General features: G+C 45.9%; 1 protein-coding gene and 1 pseudogene across 3 annotated transcripts; one reads left to right on the forward strand and one right to left on the reverse strand.

Moving 5' to 3' along the window:
• Positions 1-2,775: 2,775 nt before the first annotated feature.
• On the forward strand, positions 2,776-9,212 carry LOC120645773 (annotated as a pseudogene).
• On the reverse strand, positions 4,014-7,818 carry LOC120644745. 3 transcript variants are annotated; one of them, XM_039921439.1, is made up of 6 exons: positions 7,297-7,818; positions 7,001-7,091; positions 5,989-6,046; positions 5,263-5,339; positions 5,071-5,181; positions 4,014-4,503 (listed from the first exon to the last, which is right to left on the reverse strand). In XM_039921439.1, exons 1-6 carry the CDS (start codon positions 7,483-7,485, stop codon positions 4,364-4,366), a joined length of 666 nt encoding a protein of 221 aa, XP_039777373.1. In that variant the 5' UTR covers positions 7,486-7,818; the 3' UTR covers positions 4,014-4,363. The 3 variants fall into 3 exon arrangements, with proteins under 3 accessions (XP_039777373.1, XP_039777374.1, XP_039777375.1); XM_039921440.1 differs by having other exon boundaries at positions 4,014-4,554; positions 7,297-7,816; XM_039921441.1 differs by adding an exon at positions 5,862-5,884 and having other exon boundaries at positions 7,001-7,814.
• Positions 9,213-23,352: the final 14,140 nt, after the last annotated feature.

Here is a 23,352-nt window from a genome sequence, read left to right on the forward strand (position 1 = left end):
CCCGAGGACTGCACAGAAATCTTCTTTGGTTGATAATGAACCCTGAAAGCATGAGCAAAGCCTTCGGCGCTTGCAACTATTTTGCAGGTCTTTGCCAGCCACATGTACAGGCTCAACTGAAGAATCGATGTCAATGTCATCTGGTGCAGGTACACCTTAAATAGACGAAAGATGTCCACCACCACGTGGGTCCAAGGGCATCCGAAGGCCGGCGGTGAACAGCTCACGAAAGACGACCACTTCGTCGGGGCGAGGATGGGCGATCGTCTCACCCTTCGGCGGTGTGCGGATGTCGTCTGTAGAAACAACACCTCGGCAAACTAGGTCGTTGAGGAGGGATGGCGTCATCTTCGACAGGCCAAGTACAGTGGTGGTTGGCCCCTTGGAAGGATCTTTCTTCAGCGCCATTTCCGAAGAAGTTGGATCTCCTAATGCCGCCACTTTCTGAATCGCTGTGATCGAAGAGAGTCGAAGAAGAGTGAGCACCGAACAAACCTTCGCGAGAGAAGATGCTGAGAGGCTAGGAGACAAATGCAATGAGCAGGAGCGCCCACCGTTCGCGGCGCTGGTATTTAAGGGGGGGGGGCGGGCGCGACGGACCAAAACTGCCAACACCGCGAAGTGAAAAGATGGCCGCACACCCGCGCTACGCGTCTGAGGCAAACAAACTGAGGGGCAAGATTATCTTTTCAGCATTAAAAGAACGAACTCCGAAACTTTCTCCCACCAAAATTTTCCCCGCCAAATTTGGGACGCAGGCTAACAGTCTAACTCCGAAAATTTTGTTTCTTCGGCGAAAATGTGAAGCATCTTTTGAAGAACGGCACAGACTGCGCTTCGCCAATCACCGCTGCGACGCCCAGCCCGAAGATTCAGACCGAGGCTCCGAGGGGCCACTGTTGGGGACACCACCTTCGGTCTGGTTTCTGAAGGTACACGAAGACACGTGCGATTCAAAGCCAAGAATGAGCGAAGGATATGATGGTCTTCGTCTGACCCTCGGCCGGGAAGCCGAAGACATGCGAAGACAAGGCGGCACGTGCGTTGAAGCGAAGGATATGGTGGCCTTCGGTTGTTTGGCCGAAGGCGCCGTGAGGCCGCACCGGCGAGGCATTTGTGCTGTCCAGCGAAGGAAGGAATGTCTTCGGAGACCGCGGCGAGAGTGATTGTCGCGAAGAAGGCTGTCTGAAGCAGCGGGGCCCATCTGAGCTGTAATCCACTCACGACTGTAATAGAGAAATTACGTGTATGTCCAGGAATATTCTGGGAATATGACCGTTGTAAAGACGTAGAATAGTAATTGCATTTGGAAGGCGAAACGACGCCTATAAATACCCCTGTAATATTCATTGATGGGACACATGGAATAGAGAGAGAAAACTTCCCACTTGGTTTTGCGTGCATTTCCATTACTGTTGTAGTGTTCGCATAGTGTTCGCCCATCCCGGAGACACTCTCCACCAACACCACTTTAATGGAGTAATTCATTTAAGAGCCTATATGAAATTAGTTTGGCATTTTGTAGTTGGAACTTGCATTGCTGCTCAGTTTTGGGATAAGAAAACATTTAATTTGTGTGACATTTGAATCTCTGGGCTGCAGATTTTTTCAGCACGGGTTTTGAAATTCTTTTTGAGCAAGCAAGCTAAACTGTGGATTATTTGGAAGAAGATTAGTTCGATACTTAAATTGTGTTGAGCAAAGTGTAACAAGAACGTGTGTAAAGATGTTAAGCAATTTCGCCCAACCCATTTGTCAACATAAACTTTTAAAAACATGTTCTGATTTCTTTCAAAACAATTTGGATCAAATTTTCCTCGTACAAGATCCTGATTGGATATGACAGTGAAAAACCCACACCCTTCCCTTGGCATGATTCTACCACGTTGATCTTCTACCTCGGAACATGAGCGGCAACCAATGCAACGTGCACCTCTTATAAGCAGAAAATACTCCTTCCAAAACGACTCACAAGAACATCGTCTGGATACTGCAAACTACGCTTGTTTGGATGGTTGCATCTATAGTTTAGCCTAGCTTAGATTATGCAAAAGTAGCAATCAACTTGGCTCGCCAGGTACAGGATCCATCCGCGTTTCTGCATAGCATCTCCGGCCCATCCGGGCCACGATGATGCGAGCTAGGATGCCCCGTTATGAAAAGGTAAAATAGACATTTTGGTCCTCAATTTTAACCTGAAGATCGAGTTCATCCCTCAACTTTTAGATAGTTCAATATTGCCCCTCAACTTTTGTTTTTTGGTCAAATTCATCCTTATGCTATATTATACTCCATCATAACAATGCATTTAGGAGCTGAACATCACAAATATTAAATTTAGAATAACGAATTTTATTTATCCATGCATCACAATGTATAGCGGGTACATGAAGAGTGAAAATTAAGGCCAATCTCAGTGGAAGTGTTATTGGAGTGTTATGCATATTAGTTTTGCTGAAATGATAAAAAGAGAGGTGGGGGAGTATTATGGAATCTGATAGGAGTATCATCGCCATGACATTTCTCCGACTCGATTATATAGTTTACTCTTTTGGTAACTGTGCCGATGATACTCCCATCTAAGAGAGGGAGAAGAAGGGTAAAATGGAAATTCTTGCGCTGTGACAGCTCGACGAGCGCGAGAATCACGGAGCAATACTCTACGGTGGGTGATAAGATGAGGGCGGGGCATCCGGAAGGTGTGTGTGTGTGTATACACACGAGCGCACGTCGCACAGCAGGCCGGGCTCCCCGCATCCCACTTCGACCGCCGCCATGGACGCCGCCGCCGCCGCCGGGGATGCAGCAGCCCGGGACGGGCAGACGGCCCTTGCGCTCCGCCTCGCCAAGCACGTCGTGCCTCCTCCGCCCGGGGCGGTGCGGGTGGCGCCGCCCGGGGCGGGGGCGGACGACGGCTCCGCCGCCGCCGCCAACGTCGCGTTCTCGCCGGTGTCCGTGCACGCGGCGCTGGCGCTGGCGCTGGCGGGCGCGCGCGGCGCCACGCTGGCGCAGCTGCTCGCCTTCCTCGGCGCGCCGTCGGCCGAGGCGCTCGCCGGCTTCGGCCGCCGCGTGATCGCCGACATGTCCGGCCGCGGCGGCCCGCGCGTGCTCTACGGCGGCGGCGCCTGGGTGGACGCCTCCCGCGGCGGGCTCACCGACGCGTTCCGCGACGTCGCCGCCGAGTCCTACAAGTCGGAGGCGCGAACCGTCAGCTTTAGCAAGGCGGTAACTGCGTAGATTAATTAGTAGCTTTCTTTGTTCATATTCACCGGGTTTTTGTTTGCTTCAACTTCTACACACATTGTTTTCTACAGTTGGAACTTGCATTGCTGCTCAATTCTGCGATAAAGAAAATATTTTATTAGTGGCATTAGAATCTCTGGGCGCTGTAGGTTTTTTTTTGCAAGTTGTTTCTACCTTTTTTTAGCAAACTAGCTAAACTGTAAATTATTTGGTAGAAGATTAGTTCGATACTTAAATTCTTTTGAGCAAAGTGTAAATAAACAAGATCAAGTCTCAAGATGTTAAGCGATCTTGCTCAACCCAAATCTTTTAAAAACATGTTCTGATTTCTTTCAAATCAATTTACATCAAATTTTCCCCATACAAAATCATGATGGATATGGCAGCGAAAAACCCGAACAGCAACGGAAACAAAGTCCTTGTTTCTTTTTGCTCATGCTGTGAATCTGTGATTCATCGAAGTTCACCAAGTTTTGCATGTTAAAATTTTTTTGACACGTGAAGCCCGAGGCCGCTGTGAAGATGATTACGAGTGGGTGAAGAAGGCCACCAAAAACCTCATCGACACCGTCATCTCCACCAGCGACATCGATGCCACGATCGACCTCGTGCTCGCCAATGCGGTCTACTTCAAGGGTGCACTAGAACATTCGGCGCACGATGCGCGCCCTACCATTTAAAGTATCAAATGTAAGTAAGCATAAGGTAATAAAAAATAACAATTAAATCATACGCATGGTATAAGATGGATTCAATATTAAATCAACACATTTGGTAGCAAACCGATGATTAACTTGATAACATAGGTGTCTATCCGGCATTTGATCATAAATATTACAGCACATCTAAGCACCAAGCTACCCTAGCCGTCAGGTGTCTGTCCATCATCTGAATAATAAATATTACAACATATCCGAGCACCGAGCTATCCTATCCATCAGGTGTCTGTCCGGCAATTCAATCATCAACATCAAAGTACATCCGATCATCATGGTTACATCTGAGCATCACTCTATCCTAACATCAGGTGTTTGTCTGGCATTTGGAGCATCAATATTACAGTACATCCGAGCACCATAAATCTACATGTAACAGCAAGTATGTATAGCTACCAAACAACCTAGCTGGTAGCTTTGAATACTACCTGAAACCAAAAGCTAGTCACCATGCTACACAGTTTGCAGATTGAGGTCAATGCAGGCTCCAGGTCCCATGCACTGGACTCTTCTTGCCAGAGACGAAGGGCACACAAAGCTGCAACTGTTAGAGACAAAAGCAACATGAGCTTCATTGCTCATGCATCCGCTTGGACTGCAAAAGGATAATAATTTAAAGTTTAGCATGTATCATGTACATGTAACGACTGCGAAATGATTTGCTACTTGTATGGTTTCTGAAAACAGGATGGCAGGTTGGTAATTAAAAAAGATCAACAAAATAGTAACAGTAGTGTTTCTCTATCTTCTGTGCGTTAATAAATTTTGTTAAGTTATCTTGACTGGCCACTTTGATTAGCCAAGATTATGTGGTAACATGCCTAGCTTGTCGATTTCATTTTCCTTATCATAAAAAAATCACGTTATGATCAGTTAACTAAACTATTAGATTATGTTATGAGGTAATCATATAGCTTGAATGATTTTACCCTTAAAATCCCTTCCATGTTCACATATCAGATGAGGTACTAAATACTCATAAGGTAGGCTGCATCACTTTCCACTGGTATAAACTGAACCTAGTTGAAAGTATGAATGCCACAAACATCTCAGTTGTTCTATACTACTCTGGTCTGGTACATACAAGAGGTTGATGAAAATAGATAGGTACCTGTTCTAATCAGAGGTGGCTGCACCACCATCACTGCCACCACTGCTATCTGCAGTTTCTTCACCAGTAAATATCTTCTTAGCAACTTTCTTGTTAGGGGATGGACAGGACCTAGAAGTACAAATATGGGTTTTATGTTCAATAAGCAACTGATAGAAGTAAAAAAAAATAGGGGTCGCTGACAGGGATAACCTTTTCTTTGTAGTGCTTTTCCATGTCTTTGTAGAGGAGCTACCAGGTGCATCTGCAGCAGCAACCAAAGCCTTGTCCTGCGTCAAGATACACCAAAATTAGAAAGCAAGGCCACTGAAGGGAACATCATTCACTTGCTACATTTCAGTCTACATAAGTGGGTGTATGTAGTTTAAGTTTTTTTTAAGGATTACTGGGTGTATGAATATATTTTCGGTAGGACATCTAAAGTAGAATTATTAGTCTATTAGCACTCTGAGAAATACAATCCAATATTTTTTATTTATTTGGCTCTGCATGAGCACAGGTACCTAATTCAAGGAATATATGTTTGGCAGGACATCTAAAGTAGCAGCATCAATAATATTGGACAGCATAAGCAGAATTCAGATTGTACTCTTAGGAAGCATGCGATTCATTCCCTATTCTAATATATATATTCTGGCATATTTGAACTACTATTGTCAGCTTCAATGCAGGGCTCTGATCCAGCATTATAGAATCTCATATTTGGCTACCCAAACAAGCTAATTTAGTGGGATTTGACATTTTCATAACCCTGATATTTTTAAGAAATGTATAATTAGCAACTTGCTTACCTAATGAGACTATCAATCTCAGGATGGTTTATCCATAATATCATCATGGACGTTGCTAATCAGCAGCAGAAATTTCACATCCAAATCTTTTATAAACTGGAAAGGAATAGAGGCTGGACAAACGCACCATGAGTCGTTGCTGCTCGAACCCAAGAATATTGCTTGCCAAACACAGGAAGAGATTGCTGCAAGCAGAAGAAAAGCACAAGATATTAGGCACACTTAATAGCCAATTGTTTCAGATCCAATACACACAGAGGTGAGAGATCAGCCAGCTGTATAGGTAAATGCCAGTCCAGTGTGTATGGAAATAGTTTTTTTTTAAAAATTCAGAATAGGTTAAACACAGAAATGGGTAACCAATAAACACAACCCTTCGCTGAGATCAATGTTTAGTTCACTACCACGTTAAGGAATCCTAATTGGTTTGACAACTAAGAACTATAAAAGCAAGAGGTTCAACAATGTGCTCACAGTTTTTGGTTTGTTTCATGCAAGATCAGCCTACGCACTGTCCAAGCAAAGTACTTTCCACAAGCAAGCATGCTGGTACAAGGCATGGCTGTCAACCTATGCTTGGAAGGCCCAGGACTCTGAATAGGTGGTTAGTTTAACTACTGCTTTAGCTAAGAGAGCTGTGTGCAGTGTATTCATGAGCTAGATGAGAATACCGGTCTTACTCCTAGCAACATTTTCTTGTTCCTTCTGCAAGTAAATATAAAAGTGACAGCAGATCCCTAAAAAACAGTGAGAGGAGAAGTTCTTCTTTCCAACAAAAGTTTTACAAAGAAATTGTAATTACTATTGAAGATGAAACCTGAGATCGAACTTATACTTATGGTATTCATATAAAAGACATTAGCCAATAGTAGGAGATCTCAGCTCGCAATGATCTCAAATCAAGCTATCTGCACTCCCAAAAAGTTTCTAGAATGCAAGAAAAAAATCCTCACCACCCGGGATGACCCAAGACTACGCAACACAACTTTTCTGGGAATAGACAACACTTATAACTGACAATGAAACATAGGCAAACGAAAGGCTTTTCAATGACATGAGGAAAGAAACAGATATCAAAGACCATATTAGATGATTAATCTAGGGCAACTGCAAAGGAACAGAGGAGGGACAAACTGAACTTGAGATCGTGCTGCTCAAACCCAAGAAAACAGCTGCAAAGGGCGTTCCTCGGCCTAGGTCACCGAATCCATGGCCGCATCTGCACCTGCACTGGAAGAGCAAGAACTGGCGGATCAGGTGAAGGCGCAGCTGGTCCAAAGCAGCAGAAAGAGAAGCGCGCGAAGGGCTGGAGCTCACAGATCTACAACAGATGTTAGCGAGAGGGAAACAGGAGGAGGAAGGGAGGTGGGGAGCGAGAAGGCAACATCCGTGACCAGGGCGAGAGGAAGAAGAGAGATGGGAAGGAGTAACTTATCTCGGCTTCAAATCCACAGGGGCACGCGCCGATGGGACTGGACGTCCTGGCCAACTGCTCCAATGGGAGGGGCAGCGCACGCTTGTGTACGAACGCCGCTCGCCGCCACCTGGGGACTGCTCCGACGGGGGGCCTGGACGAAAGCCTGGTGCGGCTCGGCCCCTCTCCAATCCAGCTCCTGCAGAACATCAGGATGAGCACAGATATGAGGCTAGGATCTATCAACGCGCAAGCAAGGGAAAGACCGGCGGCGACAAGAGGCGCATGGGCTCATAGATCCTCAGATTGCAGAGCAGATGGGAAAAGCGGCCGGCGGAGAGGAAGAACACGAGGAGGAGAGCAGGAGGGAGAAGAAACGGGGGAAGAAGAGGGAGAGGAGGGGGAAGGGGCGCAGCTCTTATCTCGGCGGGAAACGGGCCGGGCATCGAGCTCCGGGAGCACGCCGACGCGACGGGGCGGTCTCGGGGGCACGGCTCCGACGGGACGTCGGGAGAGTAGCGGAGGACAGGGCGGACAGGCGCCGTCTGCGCAATGTTCCGGCGGGGGGGGCACTGTTTCGGCGTGGTGAGGCGAGCGAATCCAAGGCGGATCCAGCCGCGCCCAGCTGGAAAGGCGCCGCGTCCGCCGCAGCCGCGCACCCGGGCGCCGCTCCCTTCTCCCGCCACAGGCAGCCGGGCTCCACAGCGAGGCGCCCCCACCGATCAGACGGCGGATGAGGGCCGTCCGGCCGCGCGCCGCTCGCTCCCGACGCGTCGCCACCCGCGCTGCGGTCCACCCCGGCCCTATCCACCAAAGCGGTGGACGCCCGCTCCACCCTAGCCGCAGCGAGCTGCGGTCGCCGCCATCCGGGCTCCACCGGACGGCGGGCCGACCGGGCAGCGAGTGCGGGAGCCCAGGAGGCCGCAGGCACCGCGCGGAGCGCGCGCTCCCTCCCGCCGCGCGGCAAGGCGCTGCCGCCGCCAAGCGGGCTCCACCCGACGGCTAGCCCACCGGTCAGCGAGCCCGGGCGCTTACGCGGCCTCTGGCACCGCGCAGAGCGCGCCCTCGCTCCCGCGCCGCGGCAGGTGGGACGCGCGGCGTGGCGACATGCGTCCCTGCCGTACCCGCAGAGCACGGTGGTGCGAGCACCAGGCAGCAGCTATTAACAATTTTGATGGCTGGTGCCGTTCGACTCCTACCGCACACAACGCAGCTCGTTCCACCGGCTCGATGGTGGTGGCGCCGAGACGGAGTTCATGACGACGTGCAACATCGACTTTATGGACGTGGCGTGCTTGGACGGGTTCAAGGTCCTGAAGCTCCCCTACAAGCCCGGCGCCGATCCATGGACGCGGTACTCCATGTTCGTCTTCCTCCCGGACGCGCGCGACGGCCTCTCGACCATCGTGGACGTGGTCACCGCGTCGCCGGTGTATCTGTACGGCATCTTGGCGGAGATGAAGGAGAAGCCCGTCATCATCCAGCTGCCCAAGTTCGAGATCTCCTTCAGCTGGAGTGACCTCAAGCGCGACCTCTGCCGGCTGGGTCTCTCGCTGCCGTTCTCGCGGGAGGCCGCCGACCTGGGCGGCATGTGCAAGGGGGACGACGACGTCGCCGGCGGTGAACGGCGGCCGACGTTCCTGTCCAAGGTCGCGCACAGGGCGGTGGTCAAGGTGAACGAGGCGGGAACAGAAGCGGCTGCGACCATGGGCGCACTGCGTGGTGGGGGCGGGCCGCCGCCGGAGATCGTCGAGTTCACCGCCGACCATCCCTTCACCTTCTTCATCATGGAGCAGCTGTCCGGGGTGATCATGTTCGCGGGGCACGTCCTCGATCCAACTAAGTGATCAGCATCCGAGGATCAACAAATAAAATCTGCAATGCAAGAACCGTTGCTACTTTGGTAATAATTTCAGACGTACTGTTTGCTGAGTACTGTTTCACTGGTGTAACTTTGGCGTTGCGCTGGATTCGATCTGCTGGTTCTGGGCGTGGGCAGTAGCCACGGCAGATCACCAATGCCGTTCTTTGCATTGCCATTTACTGTTCTCCAAGTCCAAGATATATGTTATGTCTAGGTGCACAATAAAATAATCATTACTACTCAAATGGATATGGAGACTATATAATAGGGGGGGGGGGGCATCAATGTTGCCAACTGAGGAACAAATATCTAGTCTTGTCTAAGAAAGGGGTAGGATCCCAGTTCTGGCGTGGTTTACCACAGATGAGAAAAATTTAAATGGGGGGCAACATTCACTCTTGGTGATGGGAGGGACATTCTCTTCTGGGAGGATGTGTGGGTTGGAGATATCCCACTCAAGCTAGAGTTCCTAATGCTTTATAAAAACTCGATCGGGGGGTTGAAACGGTCCCCACCCGTGTTTCATTAAGAGGAAGCGACTGCCTCGGCTCTTAACCCGACCGAGAAACCCCCCGAACCCTGGCCCACCAGCGAGGGGGATTTTTTACCCCGCGGCATCGGAAATTCGCGTCCCCCAGGACTCGAACCCGCGCCGCGGGGGTGCCGCCAGCCCCAGCCGGCCAACTGGTCGTAGGGGCCTAATGCTTTATGAATATTGCTATCACAAGAACTGCCTGGTCAGTGATTGTTGGGTAGAGGGGGAGTGGAAAATTAACTTCCGAAGGTCCTTTGGACAGACTGAGCTGTTACAATGGGAACAACTCCTGCACACTATCAGCCAAAAAACAATATCGGAAGCAAATGATCAAGTGAATTGGGTGCAAGAGAAAAAGGGGAACTACACTACGCGCTCAATGTATAGAGCCCTATCGAATAGTGGGGGGGGGGTACTTAACCAAAGAATGAAAGCTCTATGGGGGAGCAAATTACCAATGAAGATAAAAGTTTTCATGTGGCTCACCTTCCAGGATAGGCTTCCAACAGGAACAGTGCTCAAGAAACGGCAATGGAAGGGGGATGGGCGTTGTGTGGTATGCAAAGTGCCTGAGTCAAGAGATCACATCTTCTTTCGCTGTCCGCTAGCTAAATTTGTCTGGGCCTGTGCAAAAGAAGCCCTCCGGTGGGACGAGGCTCCTATTTCTTTACAGGATCTCCTGGAGGGGTGGTTGCCGGTGGGCTGTAAACACTATAATCCGAAAATGATAACTCTTGCAGGGCTGCTTTGGACGCTCTGGAATGTCTGTAATAAAATGACTATATATAGGGTGTTTTCATTAAGTCCCCATTGGACGTAATCTTCAAATTTGATTTCCTTCTACAGAGATGGCGAGGACTGTTTTGGGCTTCTGACTGAGAAAAGATAGATGAACTTTCTGTAGAGTTTCTGGAGAAAGTCCGCGACCGGCCTCCGGCACAAGACTTTCTGTAGAGCCGTAACTCCGTAGCTGGCTTTTGCCTTTTGTTTAGTTCGTGTGGACTCATTTCATTTTGAACTTGCTGTAAAGGCGGTATCCCCGTCCTTGCCAGATTGGTGTCTGTTTCTATTTGCTTTCTATAAAAGCCGTGTGAATCCTTTTTCGAAAAAAGGTGCACAATAAAATATATGTATGTAGAAAAGCCAAAATGACTAATAATTTAGAATAGATGGAGTAGTTGCCTAGCTAGAGTGTATGACTTACTCAATTTTCTGAATTTCACACCATGTTTTGCCTTTTATTCTGCATTTCAACATCAGTTGCAGTAACTAGCTGAGATGACCAGCAAAAATTGTGCAGAGTTGACTAGCAGCACATGCTTGTGTTTAGTAAATCATCCCCTAGGATGGGGTTATTAGTGCCATATCATCTTGTATGTGTAGGGGATGATTTATATAGTAATGAACACTACTGCAGAAATGATTTGTAGAAGCGTCTCATTTTCAAAATCCCCCCACTCCTGAAAAAACCACATGATATTGTAGCTTCTGTTCTGCAAGTGGAAATGTATTTCTAGGGACGGAACATGGTGAATCATCCCTGAAAATAGCTTGGGGCAGATGATGACATCATCTGACCCTAAAAATAAGCATTACCAAGGGCAAACCATCTGGTGAACTGCCCTTGTAAATGAGGACAATTTTTAGAAGTGTGTGATGGCATTACCCGCTCCTGAAAATTATTTTTAGGGGCGGGTGATGATGTGGTCCGCTCCTACAAATAGTACCAAGTAAGTAAATTTTCATAATTTTTTCATATACTCTCGGACGAAGACAAACTTTATACAAAAACATAGGGCTTGATGAGACATAAATTATGTTCTTGGCAACTTTTTTTTAATTTGAGACTGTTTAATGTTCAAAAAATCATTATAAGTGAATGTATATGTGTTGGACTCTATAGTACGAATGTATGGGTATATGGGAATGTGAATGCAATATGTATTGAGGTTGCGAAGTATTGATCATTTGAAAAAAAGACTTGAGAAGTGTGAAATATATTTCATGTGAGTGTATATGTATATGTCTATAGTTTGAAAGAAAAAATGAAAATAAAAATGGAGCAATAATTCTAGGTGATGGTGTTACCCGCTTCTAGAAATGATTTCTAGAGGCAGATGATGGCATCACTTTCCCTTTGAAATCTTTTCTGGTATTAATACAAAAGAATGGCATACCTCAAAACTATTCAGGTTATTGAGACGTCTAATACACAAGGATAGCACTATAGGGGGCTATTGAGACTGTTTTGTACAGTTTAGAGGGTGGTACGTTGGTTTCGGAAGGGGTCAAGTAGACAAACCTCAGGCCCTCAACAGATCAGGGAGTGCAAAGTATACTTATTCCTTGTTAATATGTTTTTCGGCAATTCCTAGTTAATATGTTCGTATTCTCACGAATCACAATCAGCCGCTGAGCCACTGATTTCCTCGCTGATCGTTGTACGTAGTATATTGCATAAAAGAGATGGATAAGAAATTTTATACAGTAGAAGAATCAAAACTCCACCATTCACACATTAAAGTTTAGCAAAATTTCTGAAATTTGCTGAGGTTTAGTATCTACTTTATGCAAATTAGTGGGACTAATGTAACTTACGGGCCTCATATCAAAAGTCATACACTGGAATTAAAATCTAGTGGGACTAATGTTGGAGATGACTCCCTGAACAGTAGTAGCACGTTACCCGGCCCCATGCAAATTAGTGATGCCAGATTAAATTGTGTGCCCCATATAACCATGACGTCTCTAGAATTAAAATCTCACATTCACACATTAAAGTTCTAGCAAAATAGATTGAAATTTGTTAGAGATTGTTAGTTGGACAATAATCTGCCTCAAGAAATTACTCTGGTTGGATCAATATATGGACTCCATGTGAAAAGTTGGACGCTAGAATTAAAATATCGTGTCCACACCTTTTTTTAAGAAATTGACAAGATTGTTGGAAATGACTCCAATTGACAATAAGATATTTCATACAAATTAGTGACCTAATCAACATATGGGCTCACATAAAAAACTGGAACATGGATTGAACCCGCCGGACAACCTATATGAATCCACACAACAAAACCCATTTCAACCGCACCCAACCCGAATTTGAGCTCGTTTGATAGGGCTGTGGCTCCTCACAGGTGAAGCAGCACTTCCTTGGGGCTGAAGCAGTTTTGAAAAATATTTGGCAAAACGGCTTCAGTCGACTAGGACCACGGTAGATGAGGGTGAAGCCGCGGAAAGCCATAATTTTTTTTTGCTTCAATTGACCAGGCAAAGTTGTTTCGCCGCTTCTTTATGGCTTCGATGGTGAAGCTATTTTCAAAATGGCACTTTGGTAGGGCTTCACCAGAAGCCGTTGGTGAAGCCCGTGGAGAAGCCATGCCAAACGCACTCTTTATAGTAAACCCTACCCAACCGGAACTCATTAGCCATCCAAAAGATACGTATTTAAGAACACGACCCACTAAACCTGTTTAAACCCAAACTATTCTATTAGCAGGCCTAGCGCAACTAGTCTTCATTAGTGAGTGTGTAATAAAAAAACACTAAAATAGCAGTGAGCAACAAAAAAGATCTTTTACAATATTTGAAAATACTTTCTAATGTTTTCCAATGTCTCTTAATACCTACTCATAATATTGTTTTTAATTAATTTTAATTATTGAAGGGTAGAACAATAATTGGATACCCCAAATCCCCTCACCGCCTCCTCCCGACGCGCACTCGGGCTCGTCCGCCTTAGCCGTGGTGATATGCCCACGTCGCCCTTGCTCTCTCTCCCCGACGCCGCTGTTGGTGATATGCCCAAGAGCCCATCATCACAATACGGTTTAAAGGTCCAAGAGGATATTGATCCAAGAGAGATTAGGGATACTAATGGGCCTATGAGATAGAAGCCCATTAGTACGCCCTATATATATGGGGAGGGGCTAGGGGGGCGAGACCCCTGAGAGCCGCGCCACCTTCTAGCCGCCGCCCCTCCCTCTCTCTCGGCCGCCGCCCATGCCGTGCGTGCGGTGCTAGCACACCGACGCCCGGCGTTTCATCCCCGTACGTGTGGACTCCGTGGAGGCGCTGCTGCGACTGCTGCGCTGATCGGCTGCTGGGATCAAGTACGAGGAGCTCGGTTCGTGGGACGTGATCGACTACTTCCTCTACATCGACGTGCGACTTCTTCCGTTGCGCTGCGCGTCTAGTGGTAACGATCTATGATCTTCTACTCGCAAGCATCTTAGGTATATGCGGTAGTGATGCTAGCGTAGCCTACCCGTTTACCAACAGCCGCTTCCGCCGCGCCGCACGTCGCTGCCTCCCGCCGCCGCATCCACCCTCGCCGCAACAGCTGCACCGTCTCCCCGGTCTGGAACGTGCCGAGGCACACGGAACACGTCGCCACCTCCTCGCCGCTGCCCGTCACGTTGTGCATCAGTACATCACCGACCGGTCGTACGTGAACGACGGGAGGCCCGCCGTCGTGCTGACACGCCGCGAGCGCTGCTCGTCGCCGTCGTCCCACGGCTCCGCTGGCACTGTTGGTCTGTAGCTGCCCGCAAACACGCTGCGGCAAGGTCTGCTGCCGTCTCGGCGGCATCGGCCTCGGCGCCGGCGTGATCTTGCTGGGACAGCCTGCACGCGCAGATTAGCACGAACGTAAAGATCCCGAAGGCGATGCTGAGGCTGGCGATCGTAGAATATGATCATCTTTTTTAAAAAAAAAACAAATATTCATCTCACTATACTGGCTACTTAAATCATACACCCTAATTATACTTCAAAACATTATTTCTATAATTGTGAATTTACTATGATACCCTTGATCGAAAAAAAATAACTACAGAAAAAGAATTGCCATGAATTTTTAATCCACTAAACTTTAGAGACATTGGGAGGCGTTACAATATATATGGGCCCACCGACTATAGACACATCTAACGACTCCTGATGCCTCCTCATTAATGTCTTCCAACGTCTTCCCTCATAGTCACTGTTGGAGAAAGGCACATTAGTGCCGGTCACAGGACGGCTTAGTGCCGGTCCCTGTGGCCGGCACTAAATGGCCGGCACTAACGTGACAGACGTTAGTGCCGGCTACTCTGACCGGCACTAACGTGCAGTATGTTAGTGCCGGTCCGTAATACCAGCCGGCACTAACGTGCCCGCCCCCGCCCGAGTTCTGACAGCAAGGTTAGTGCCGGCTGATATAACTAGCCGGCACTAAATGTTTTTTCTTCTTTATGTTTCTTTTCTTTTCGTTTTTATACGTATGGCTATGCGTATTTCTAGCGTATGTGACTACATAGTCGTACTCTTTGCATTGCACAGTATTATTAGAACAGCATATTACACTTAAATTATATATTTATATATATATATATATTATATGTCATGTATGGAACACTTAGGAGTTCAAAAGTACATGAGATATTACATCAACTATAATAACGTATCAGCTTCCTCGTCGTCGGATCTTCTTGGGCGACGCTTAGACGGAGATCGCCATGAAATTCGCCCTTAGGATTTATGACTTCATCGAGTAGAAATCCACATATAGCTTCTTGAATTGCCCTGATCCGAGCGATTTCAATGAGTTCTTCTTTCATCCGCCAACGCTGTCACATTTTTCGATAAAAACATGAGAATAAAAAATAATGAATTAAAATAATGAGCAGATGTGATTGTGCTCACGTACATTGAATGCCTCCACTGTCATTTGCCCTTTTTCACTTGCAAAAGAGTTGATCCACTCGCATACGTAGTATCCACATAAGTTGTTTCCTTGGCCCTGTCTCCAACACTATGGATGACAAATGTGGGTTACGATATAGAATTTTTTTGATGTTTTATTGCGAATGACATTAGTAGCGAGAGTATATTCATACCGGAAAATCAGTCACCCAATGAAGAGGCTCGATTTCACCTATGGGCAAGCCTATGTGTTTGTGGAGGTAGCGACTCCATGCAGTATTTACCACCTCGATGATATCTTGGTACTTTGATTTATCTTGCCTTAACGAGTCGTACACCAAGACCTTGTGCTCCTCAATCCGAATACAAAGCAATATCCAATGAAAGCTGTGCATATACATACGCATAACCAATTAATGTTGATTATAATAGTTATTAAATGGTATTATTAATACGAAGGGATTGAAAAAAAAGTCTAACAAAGAACGACTCACTGATGGTTGTATGGCAAGAGAATGAAGGGACACATGCTATTTTTACGCAACCCCCTGTATATAACATTGACTATGTCTCCAGAATTTAGCGCTAGCGATTTCTCGTGTATAATATCGGGGTCGAAGAACCCGACGTTATGAAAGTTCTTCTTTCGGCAAATTTGAATTTTTGACCTACGGGACATAAGAAAAACGGGGATCAATCAACACTCAAGGCTAAAATAATGAAATGAGAGACAATACTTACATGCACCATACACTGACGAGGGACTTGTGAAGGGCATCTTGATGGTATAAATCGTAGAGTGATGCAAACTCGATATATACATCATCTGCCCCCCGCCAGAAATGCTCATCTTTAATCCGAGCTGGGAACATCTCTAATTTACTAGCTTTAGATTGCACGGCATACCATTTGTGTAACTCGGCCATTCTCGTTGGTAGGAATGGTAGCAACTCTGGCCTATATCAAAGGTTCACCAAGTACAAACTTTTTCCTGCCGATGGGCATTCTGTAGGGCCTCCCCAAGCAATGGAGCCCTTGTTAGATCAGTTTGCAATATCATCCCAGCCATGGTCAACGGATCTCTTGATTCATCGGGACGGTCTTCATGCGGCACTATCAACGGAGGGATCGATTGTTTGGACTGCTCTCCGAGCTGGGGAACGGTCTTTGCATTAATCAGGCGATTCTTGGGGTTGCTGTAGCACTTTCTGATCTGCCGATCATAATCCGACTCTCTTTCTTTCTCCTTGGTGGGATCTTTAATGAAGTGTTTCACAAAGTGTGCCTTTGCAACCGGATCTATTTCTGGCTTCTTGTTCGCAGCCTCCCTCAGTAGCTTGCGCTTCAGTAAGAAGGTTTGAAACGATTCTTCTGCCTCTTCCTCTTCTGGCGCCTTCTTTTTCTTCTTTCTTTGCTGCTTATGAGATGGCTGGACCGAAGGTACCGTGTATGACTTCTGTCGCTGACTCTGATTCTGTTGTGCGGCTGGTGATGATGCAGAATTGGCTCGCTTGTGGCTGGTGATGGCGGATCCATGCTGGGGTCCCGTGCAGGCGGTGGAGAAGGTGGGCCAACACTAGGATTCCTATCAGCTGGCGTTGGTGATCTTTGCCTTGAGCACCGAGCGGAATCTGTGTCTGCTTGCACCAATCTTATGTCGCGCTTTGGCCACGCGATCCATGTGTGTACGGCATGTTGTAGTTCTGTTTCTTCAGGACTTATAGGGATCGGGAGGTCCATGTCTTCCCAGCGTTCTTCAGTAATTCGGTCAACAAAGACTCTGGCGAATCCTTCAGGAATCGGCTGGCAATGTATTGTCCCGCCCTGTTCTTGGACTTCCGCATAACCCTCAGCACAAACTTTAAACTTTTTCCCATAAAGAACCAGAAGCTCACATTGGGTCCTAACGGTGATGTCGTCAATGGGGTCCCTCGGCCTGTCGGCACCCAAATTAGGGTGCTCCGTGGAAGCAACACTGCTACGACGCTGAGAAGAGGGGCTGATCTCCACATTGGCAGCTGGTTGGTCCGAGCGTTGCCCAACTGCTGCCTCAAGTGACATTATCCGGTTTTCTAGGCTATGAATCTTCTCAGCCACTACTGCCTTGCTTCTGCATCGGCTTCGGTAGGTTTCGAGATCTCCGGAAAAGCCATATTTCCATGGAACTACGCCCACACCTCGGGTCTGTCCAGTGTGTTCCGCATTCCCAAGAGCGTAAGTCAGCTCGTCATTCTCTCTGTTGGGCTGGAAGGTTCCTTCTTCGGTACGCCTCATTGCGTCCTCGAGTCTTTGGGCAGCCTCTCTTAGTACGTCGCTAGTCACAAATATTCCAGTGTCGGGGTCTAGTGTGCCTCCATGAGCATAGAAGTAATACCTTGCTCGTTTAGGCCAACTCAAGGTTTGCGGTACGATTTCTTTTACAATTAAATTATTTTCCATCTTTTCCCATTTCGGAATGGCAACCTTATAACCTCCGGGCCCAAGTCTATGGAGTTTTTTCTTTTTGCTAGCATTCATTTTGCCTTGAATCGAGGCTGCCATGCTGTCAGCACTGTGCTTGTAATTCACGAATTCATTCCACCACTCTCGTTGTTTGTTCCAGACTTTATCAAAATCTGGTGTGAGGCCCTTGTTGACAAAGTTTGCCACCAATTTGTTCTTGAATGAGGCGAACTGAATTGCCATCTTCTTAAATGCCCATCCCTTTATTTTGTCAGCTTTGCCTGGGGGAAAGTTGAAGTGCAACGACACCTCTTTCCATAACAAATCTTTCTCTGAATCTGGCACGATATCTTCAGGTCGATCAGAGACTTTATTTCTCTTCCAAAGCTTATACTTTATGGGGACGGATTCCCTAGCAAGATATCCCAATTGATTTACAAATGTTGTCTTAATTTGACCAGGAGCTAGTGGCTCGCCGGTTGCTTCGTTGATCTCCGTGATGGTCGTACATCCTACCATCTTCCTCTTGGAGCCACGTTTCCGTTTAGGCTTCGTCGATCCTTATGCCTGAAAGAATCGCAAATTTATCAAGTGGGTTGCTAGCAACTAGTGGACGTCGCGGCAGGTATGCGTAACCTTCATAACCCGCAAGCAAGGGTTCCAGATCGAAAATTATCATGATATTAGGTAACTTATTGACTGAAACATTCATAAGAATTTTTAGCTGGAGCACGACTCCTTACACAAGGACTGAAATCATCAACAAAGCTAGCAACATAACACAAATAGTTCGCAGCTGGGTCGCATGTGTCACAAACAATATCTTGCTCCTAACATATATATTGACAAAACGTTTATCCTGATGCCTGAAAGAATCACTAAACTTTTATACCTCGGCTTCCTCGACATTTCCTTCTTCCTCCCCACTAATATCTTGCTCCTCGTCGCCATGATAATGCAAGTTTAAAAATTGGCTGCCATCGTTCTCGTCCTCATCAAACTCTAGAGCTATGTGCCCAGTACTACCACGAATGAGCTCGTGCATTAACTCGTCTTGGTTGTCCGTAGGATCCAGTTCCACTACCTGAAACAATAAAAAAACAGCAAGCCACATACTATATGAGGTTACAAAGCATCTATTAAATCAAAGGTTATCTTGTTTGTTCCTTATGATTCCTATATCATGTTATGATATCATACTATATCATACTGGAGCCACATACTATATGCGGTTACAAAGCATCTATTAAAGCCACATACTATATCATACTGCCTAGACTGAACAATCTACAGAATATGATACCTTACAGATTTGAGGAGTTTCTTGAGGATCTAGTGTTCTTGGTGGAGACAGGGGAGGTACCTATGTCTCGGATTGATGATGCGGTCGAGCGGATTCTGGTAAAAGACTTCAAAATGCCTTATGCCTAGTTATGAAATTATGGGTAATAAAAATCATGTATGTGAAGTCTCGAGTACTGCAAATACTCAGTAACATGTACTCTAAGAATGCATATCTTGTCTGATCAATACAGAGATTACTTGGATTATGAAATTACTTGGATTAAGAAACGTAAAAAACTAACCTTATGCCTAGTTTAGATCTCAACCAAATACGAGAATTTTCAGTACCTGTTGAGAAACAAAATAATAAAAAGAGAGAGCATAAGTGTACATGCAGAGAATGGAAGGGAAAAGGGAAAAGAGAATGTAAGGTGTAATACATGTGTAAGGTGTAAGCGTATACTAAACTTATAATTACAGGTACTACACTGGATATCCCAAGGACCTAGGGCCATCAAGAATTATACCATTTACATCTGAGCGTCAGTTTGTGCAGCTATTGCATGAAGGAAGGCCTGTAGTTGTTGCCTTTACTATTAAGTATACAAACTCTGCTGTAATGTCGTTCTGAAACACTAAGTAGAATAGTAAATCCTCGCATAGGACAGTATTCACTCACTTCAATCCTAAAAATTACCTTTTTAGGTGCACTTATACACAGCATCTTGATAAAGTACTGGAAGAGGCTGCTGCCAAATTTTATCCACATATCAAGTTTGTCAGAGTAAGCTACTATTGATTTATGTTTACACGAAAATTTCCATTTTGCATTCTTGGCAGATCACTTCTAGTTGCTGAACTATCTGAAAAAGGCTGTAAACTTGTGATGCTTCAATAACTACGTAATGCCTGTATTAACACTGTATTTTTTTTAGCTTATTATGCCTAACCTGCAATATTTTTATTGGTGAATTAAAACCATGATTTATCTGATAATAAACTCTCAGATTTTTTCCTGATTGTCTTCCATACTGTGTAACTGATTCGATGCCTCTATCATTTATTAATGATTGCACTTGTTCTTTTCAGCTTCATTTGTGGAAATTCATCATTGTCTATGTTTGCAAATTTCTCTTCATATGTTCTTCTCTGCTTTACTTAGACAAGCAGCTTGATGGAAAGCTTGGGCATGCAGATAGCATAGTTCATTTTGGTACTTCTGTATTAGGATTGACAAAAACATGCTCGATTAAGGTAGAAATGAGTGATTACTTATATTTTCATAAGGCTGCATTTCTTATCAAACCAGTCTATCAACTTTTTGTTTCCTCCAAATATATGTTGGATCTTGTGGTCACAATACAAATTATGCTTGCTTCCAAAATAGGCAGTGAACATTCTTCTTCTCTGCTGTCAGGTCGAGTGCCCAAAGTATCCAGGGTTTTGCCTCACAAGGCAAAGGAATGAATATCCATTTGTTGAAGTATTTTACAATCCAGAACAGGTTATACTTGTTGATCGTTGAAAACAAAACGAGTATTCTGAGGCAAATTTTGGTGTATTGGCTGTATGTATGCGGATCCTAAAACTTTTACAGAAATGTCTGGCCATAGCATCAAAGTAGATTTTGGCATAAGAAGTGAACAAGGAAATAACATTAAGGTAAAAAACTGTAAGAGGTACCGGGGCGGCGTGGAAGCAGGGGCGGCGTGATCGGGGCCGGGGCGGCGTGGGGGCAGCCGGGTGGCCGCGATGGCGCTGATGACTCGACGGGCGGCTCCACGGACCGGGCGAGGACGCCGAGGTGCGCGGCGGCGCGGGCCGGGCGAGGACGCCGAGGTAGGCGGCGGCGCGGGCCGGGCCGGCGAGGACGACAACGAGGCGTGGGGGCGGCCGGCCTAGGGACGGCGGGCTGGGGAGGACCTCGAGGGCGGCCACGGTCGAGCGCCGGCCGGGGACCCACTCACGGCCGGGGAAGAACGCGGCGGCGCACGCGGGTGAGAGAGCCAGGGGCGGCAAGAAGAAGTCGGGGCGGCGGGCAACGTCGATCTGAATTGGGCGGCGAAGGGAGTAATTTGTTGGGGGTGGCTCGGTTAGTGCCGGCTGGTATTACCAGCCGGCACTAACGTGGCTCTGTTAGTGCCGGCTGGTATTACCAGCCGGCACTAACGTGCCCCCGTGACGTCAGATGGGACACATTAGTGCCGGCTGGTAGTTCTAGCCGGCACTAACGTTCTCACATTAGTGCCGGCTAGAACTACCAGCCGGCACTAACGTGTCCCATCTGGCGGGAATTGTAAATTCGCCACGCCAGTTACCATTTACAATAAATTTTTAATATTCATAAATTTATTCATAATAGGCTTAATAATTAAAATAATAAAACAAAAATTTATATCTTAAGTTTTTTTAGCTACACAATAATTATAGTAATTATATCTACACAATAACAATAGCAATTGAAGTAAATTAACAAATATGCTACTATTATCAATTATGTGTAGCTTATAGGGTTTATATGTTAGTATACTTCTATTATTTGTAATAAATCGAAAAAATTTCAGATTGATCCATGCAAAAATATTCAAAAGTCTTTTCAGTAATAGCCAATACAATGATGTAATCAATTCGCAAATTACTTGATTATTTGTTTGTAATTTAATGTTTCAACACTCCTAGTAATGCAAAATTAGTGAAAGTAAATAATAGTTATACCATGCAAAAATATAATATTATTTGAAGATGATATTGTGTCCTAATTGGATGAATAGTATCGAGAATTGAGACAAATACGACGCGGTGCGTTACATTACATCACTTAATGAGAAAATATAATATATAATTTATATAAAAGTACTACTCATCATCATTATCTACTGGAACATTGATAATCTTCCTTTTGATGAAAGTGCCTTGGACGTGATCACGGCGTAAGTAAGGCGTGTCCTCTTTGGATAAGAGGATGCTGGGGTCAACGTCAACTGAGAATGGAGGAAGGTCATCAATCTGGTCATAATCTTCCGAATTGTCCGAAATATTCTCGACTCCAACAACTTTTCTTTTACCTGGAAGAACTATGTGCCGTTTCGGCTCATTTCCAGCCTTGTCTGCTTGAGACGTCTTATCCGACTTTTTCTTCGGTTTGCTCGACATGTCCTTCACATAGAACACTTGTGTCACATCCTTGGCTAGAACGAATGGCTCATCTTTATATCCAATCTTTTTAAAATCGACTATGGTCATCCCATACCGGTCCTTCGTTACGCCTCCTCCAGCCACCCATTCGCAACGAAACAGAGGGACAACTATGGGTCCATATTCAAGTTCCCATATCTCCTCTATGACACCATAGTAGTTGTTTTTTTCTCCATTACTGTTTACTATACACATACGGACACCACTGTTTTGGTTGGTGCTTTTTTTGAGCTCTCGTGTAAAATGTATACCCATTGATTTCGTACCCTTGGTATTGCTAGACGGTTATTGATGGTCCCCTGGCCAGCAATTGAAGTTCTTGATCAACTGTGTTGTTGCCCAATAATTTTCGTCTGAACCAGCCGTCAAAAGTTTTTATATGTTGCCGTGTAATCCAAGCAAAATTCTTCTGTGGATTTTCGGACCGTATAATATTCATGTGCTCATCAATATAGGGAGCCACTTTGGATGAATTCTGAAGAACCGTGAAGTTTGCTTGGCTGAATTCACTACAAGAGATGTTCATATTACATTTCTTTCCTAGTGTGCCTTTTCCCTTTAGTCGCCCCTCATGGTGTGACACGGGGAGCCCAATCGGATTGAGATCAGGAAGATAGTCAACGCAAAACTCAATGACCTCCTCTGTTCCATAGCCCTTAGCAATGCATCCTTCTGGGCGAGAACGTTTGCGCACGTACTTCTTCAATACGGCCATGAACCTCTCGAAAGGGAACATATTGTGTAGAAAAACAGGACCCAGGATAGTTATTTCTGTCACAATATGAACTAGAAGGTGTGTCATAATATTGAAGAAGGAAGGTGGGAAGACCATCTCGAAGCTGACAAGACATTCGACAATGTCTTTCTGCAGCTTTATTAGATTATTTGGATTAATTGCTTTTTGCGAAATTTCATTCATGAACGCACAAAGCTTTACAACTGCCAATCTCACATTTTCCGGTAGAACACCCCTCAGTATAACCGGAAGTAGTTGTGTCATCAGGACGTGGCAGTCATGTGACTTCAAGTTTTGGATTTTCTTCTCTTTCACATTTATTATGCCCTGTATATT

This window comes from Panicum virgatum, chromosome 8K (assembly GCF_016808335.1).
Source record: "Panicum virgatum strain AP13 chromosome 8K, P.virgatum_v5, whole genome shotgun sequence".
NCBI lineage: Eukaryota > Viridiplantae > Streptophyta > Magnoliopsida > Poales > Poaceae > Panicum > Panicum virgatum.

What these genes read in the sequence shown, in the direction of transcription:
- LOC120644745 (XM_039921439.1), bottom strand. Translation starts at nt 7,485, where the DNA reads ATGTTCTGCAGGAGCTGGATTGGAGAGGGGCCGAGCCGCACCAGGCTT. An exon ending in TCGAGCAGCAACGACTCATG is followed by an intron (nt 5,340 to 5,988) that starts GTGCGTTTGTCC and finishes ATCTTGACGCAG; the next exon opens with GACAAGGCTTTGGTTGCTGC. An exon ending in GCCACCTCTGATTAGAACAG is followed by an intron (nt 4,504 to 5,070) that starts GTACCTATCTAT and finishes TGTCTCTAACAG; the next exon opens with TTGCAGCTTTGTGTGCCCTT.